Consider the following 4,230-nt stretch of genomic DNA (forward strand, 5'->3'; position numbering starts at 1 on the left):
TATGGGACTTCTTGCAAATGTGGATGAAATAATTGTCTTACAATTTTTGAAATGTTTAAATGCTGCTTTTATTAGAAACTGAGTATATTTGAAAAACTCGGTTAATAAAATACTTTTGAATTGCTGCTGGGTTTCACGAAGCTCCATACAACATCACTGTTGTTTTGGTCCTTATTCTCTCATGTTCTGCCATGGCCTTCTGGTAGCCTCTTTTTCCTTCTCCTCTTAATGCACATTTTACGGTTTTAAAATGATGAAATGTTTCCTTGCTCAGCAACATGAGATGAAAGTCAAATGTTTAGCACATTCTTCTACTATTGTTGTAAGTAAATAACATATAACAGACTGATTTGTTTGTGTAGCAAAGAAAAAATACATCACTGATACTATAGTATAAAAAAATACAGTGATTAAAGCAAATTAAACATGAGGAAAACAAACATAAGAAAAAATATAATTTCAACACAAGATGAATTCTAGATCGTATTGAAATGTATTGCCTATCTTAAAACTATGAATACAACCTGACAAAAATGTATAGTTAGCAATAATTTCATTGTTGCAGTTATCTGATGTAAAAGAAAGCACTCACACTGTTAGTGAAAGGGCATCTTTCAATCTAACCACTGCAGGTAAAATTAGTTGATGCAGCTGAAGTTGGTTGTGATTTAAAAGTGTCATTAAAATCAGTGGAATATATATATAGTCTTCTGCTATTGTTGCTTGATATGTGGGCAATAAATATTAAACAAATGTGTGATCAAAGACTCTCTGCCCTTAACTGACTTGTTACATTTGCATTTAATCTTGTGGCGTGACCATAAAATTCTTTCCACATTTTAAAATATATGACATTAATTTGAAGCTGAACCAAAAATAAAAAGTGGTATGCATAAGTTTTAGTTGGCTAATTTAAAATTAATTACAACTTCTGGTGTAGCACCTTTTAAAAGCATGTTTCAAATTTGAAAAGAACATTTGTTAAGCAGTTGTGTTTTGCTCATTTTCCAGGGTTTCAAAGGGATTTCTCAGCATAATGGGCACAGTATTACAAATAACAGTGGCTTTGGACAGCTTTCTTTAAAGTTCACATACTAGGCCCAGTATATTACAGCCTATTGTTTAACTTCAGATGAATTGTCCTTTTTGTGGTATAGTAGCTATCATCTTCCTCTGAAGACCATATCCTTTAGTACATCTTGACAGGAGAAGCTCGGGTTTTTTGATACTATAGTAACTGACAGTATTTGATTCAAACTTTTGAAATAGGCAAATTAAACATACAGAGGAAAACAAAAGACAAAATATTGTTATGATATTTTTATCAAACATTGTTATGACAAGATAAATTTTAGGCCATATAGAAATATCTTGTCTGTCTTAGAACTACTACACGATGAAAATGTATGGTTAGTTAGCAGTGGTTTCATTTTTGCAATTATCTGATGTAAAAAAAAAAATCAGTGAGAGGAAAGGCATCTTTCAGTCTGATCCATTGCAGGTGGAGTAAGGCAGTGGTTATATTTCTTACATATTATGGGAGACAGCCAGCATCCATTTTTAAAAAAAAAAGAAATAAGATTAATTTTCCATGATTCTCTCCTTGCCTCCCATTTCTCCATAGGTTCACCTTTTTTAGCCAATGAAGATGGTGTTCTGGGAGGAGTGATAGTTCTCCGATCTTGTAGGTGTTCTGCAGAGCCTAACTCTTCACAGGATAAACAGTCTCTATTAGGTAAGTATGAGAAGTAAGCTTTGAATAAGTTATCCAGTTATTATTAAATATAATAATTAGATTTTACCTCTATGACTTGAAAAACCAAAATAAAAACAGTGCAGAATTTAAATACTTACCAATTTATAGCCTATTAATTTCTTTTCTGAAGAAATCTTACTACATCTTAATTACATCTAGGTTTCTGAAATAGGTATAAAGCGGGGGGTGGAGAACAGAATACTAAATGGGAGGTACTGTGTAAGCTAATATATTGAATATCACAAAGGCCTTCTGGAGAAGTTTGCTATTCCCCTAGCTCAGGTATCTCCAACCCCTGGGCTGCGTCCCACTAGCAGGCCGTAGCCTGTTCGGAACTGGGCCACAGAAGAGGCGGGTGAGAACATACACATAAGTTCATTTGTGCGAGCGGTGGGCGTGTGTGCCCGCCGCTTGCGCAAATGGAGCTGTGTGCGCATGCTCGCCCGCCGCTCGCACATAACCATTGACTGGGGCAGACTGATAATTTTGAATCACTTTTCAAGGATAAAAATCATTCCCTCTTTTTTTATAGGGGAGAAATAGAAGGAGGGACAGTATGATGATTTTGGGGCAAGTTCTCATTAAAAAAAAAAGGAGCCATGACATCTTTTCCTTCCAGCAAATAAGAACTTGGCCCTCCACAGCTGCTAATGCAGACAGCAGAAACATTTCCTCGCTGTCTAAAAATTGCCTTGGATGGCACAGGGAAACAAAAGGAGCTTTGGTGTTTCTGGCATTCAAGCACTGGAACATGGAACTAACGGGGATTTTCTTTAGCCAATAGTCCAGTTCACATATTTCTCTCTCTAGTAAATTGGATGTCTTTCATACACCTTTCAAACAAACATCCATTTTATTTCAAAGAATAAGAGGCTCTTGCTTCATATTTTTAAGCAATTTATTGGGAAAATAGACAGGATACTTCTGTTAGTAAATAAACACTTTTTTTCTCCTCATAGTAGAGTTCCTGTGGAGTCATACAACAGAAAGCATGTGTGTGGGATATATGTCAGCACAGGATGGCAAAGCTAAGGTAAGCCACAAAGAATAACTTGTGAAAACTAGTTGCCACTTAAAAATGAATTCCTTACTTTATTCAACAGGCTGGTTTTAAGTTATTCCTATACCAAAGTAAAAATAAAGTAGCTGAAGAAAAGTTAATTCCATTGTTTAATTTGTCATGTGGCTTCCCATGGCCACAGAAACTCTTGTGCAACTCAGGTAGCATGGCCAAACTATGGTTTATGTCTGTAAGATGCCAAGTGGCTCATGCTGTTTCGCCTCTCTTTCATGGTTGTGCCCACAGAATGCTCCAAGTTGCCAAACCATGATGTTTGAACTGGCCTGTTTTCGATAGCATAATTGAAATAGCTAGAATAAACAAATGGAAAATGAATAGCTAAAAAGGTTACACTAAAAGGATTGTGCAGAAAGCTTTTTTTTTTTTGCCATTACTACTTGCTCAAGTTCAAACTACTCCAGAACTTTGACCACAAACTATGCTTTGCATGAGAGGAAGGAAATGCTATCAAAAGTAGATGCATAACTGAGGTGAAATTGAGGTCACGAAGTTTTAATGAGCTGGACGAAACAGTGGATTGGTGAAGAAAAAAATAGACTTGCTTTCAGAATGGCTAAGAAAAATAAACTTGTCCACTGAATGGCCCATTAAGCAGGCCATTGTGGCCAGGTTCCTTATAGCATGGGTGCACAATATGTGGCCTCCAGATGTTGCCAACCACAACTCCCAGCAGTCTCGGCATAACTGATACTGTGGATGCTGAAGACGTAGTTCAGCATCATCAGATTGTGGGCATGCCTAAGGCACAATTTTAGATTTGCAAGCTGTTGTTCAAATTACTAAAGCTGCAAACTAGAATCATTTCAGTTTCCAATTATTCAATTTGGCCATTTGTAATTGCCTTGTTTGTTTGTACTATTACACTACAATACAGGTAGTCCTCAACTTATGACCACAATTGAGTCCAACATTTCTGTTGGTAAGCGAGATAATTGTTAAGTGAGTTTTGCCCCATTTTACAACCTTTCTTGCCACAGTTGTTAAGTGAATTACTGCAGTTGTTAAGGTGAATCTGGCTTCCCCATTGACTCTGCTTGTCAGAAGGTCGCAAAAGGTGATTACATGAACCCACATATTGCATAAGTACAAGTCATTTGTCAAGCATCTGAAATTTGATCACATGACCATGGGGATGCTGCTATAGTCGTGTGAAAAATGGTCATAAGTCACTTTTTTCAGTGCTGTTGTAAATTTAAATGGTCACTAAACAAACTGTTGTAGATCAAGGACTAACTGTATATCGCTTCTCATGTAGGCACTGCCATTTTTGGTATTCTTAGCTGGGTTTTTTTAAATTATTTCTCATAAACTTAGAAAACAAAGCTTGCAAATCACATTCTCCCCCTTTATGATTTCTTTCAGTATTTCATGGTATACATCTATATTAAAAAAA

The 4,230-nt window shown here is 36.1% G+C and overlaps 1 protein-coding gene across 1 annotated transcript in view; it reads left to right on the forward strand.

Moving 5' to 3' along the window:
- TASP1 (taspase 1) overlaps positions 1-4,230 on the forward strand; it is a 54,573-nt gene that overhangs the window by 42,625 nt on the left and 7,718 nt on the right. The window contains exons 12-13 of the mRNA XM_015822427.1: positions 1,625-1,735; positions 2,716-2,789. Coding sequence (XP_015677913.1) covers positions 1,625-1,735; positions 2,716-2,789 — 185 coding nt within the window. The remainder of the gene's footprint in view (positions 1-1,624; positions 1,736-2,715; positions 2,790-4,230) is intronic.

Source organism: Protobothrops mucrosquamatus, unplaced genomic scaffold (assembly GCF_001527695.2).
Source record: "Protobothrops mucrosquamatus isolate PMUCROS unplaced genomic scaffold, P.Mucros_1.0 scaffold_174, whole genome shotgun sequence".
Classification (NCBI taxonomy): domain Eukaryota; kingdom Metazoa; phylum Chordata; class Lepidosauria; order Squamata; family Viperidae; genus Protobothrops; species Protobothrops mucrosquamatus.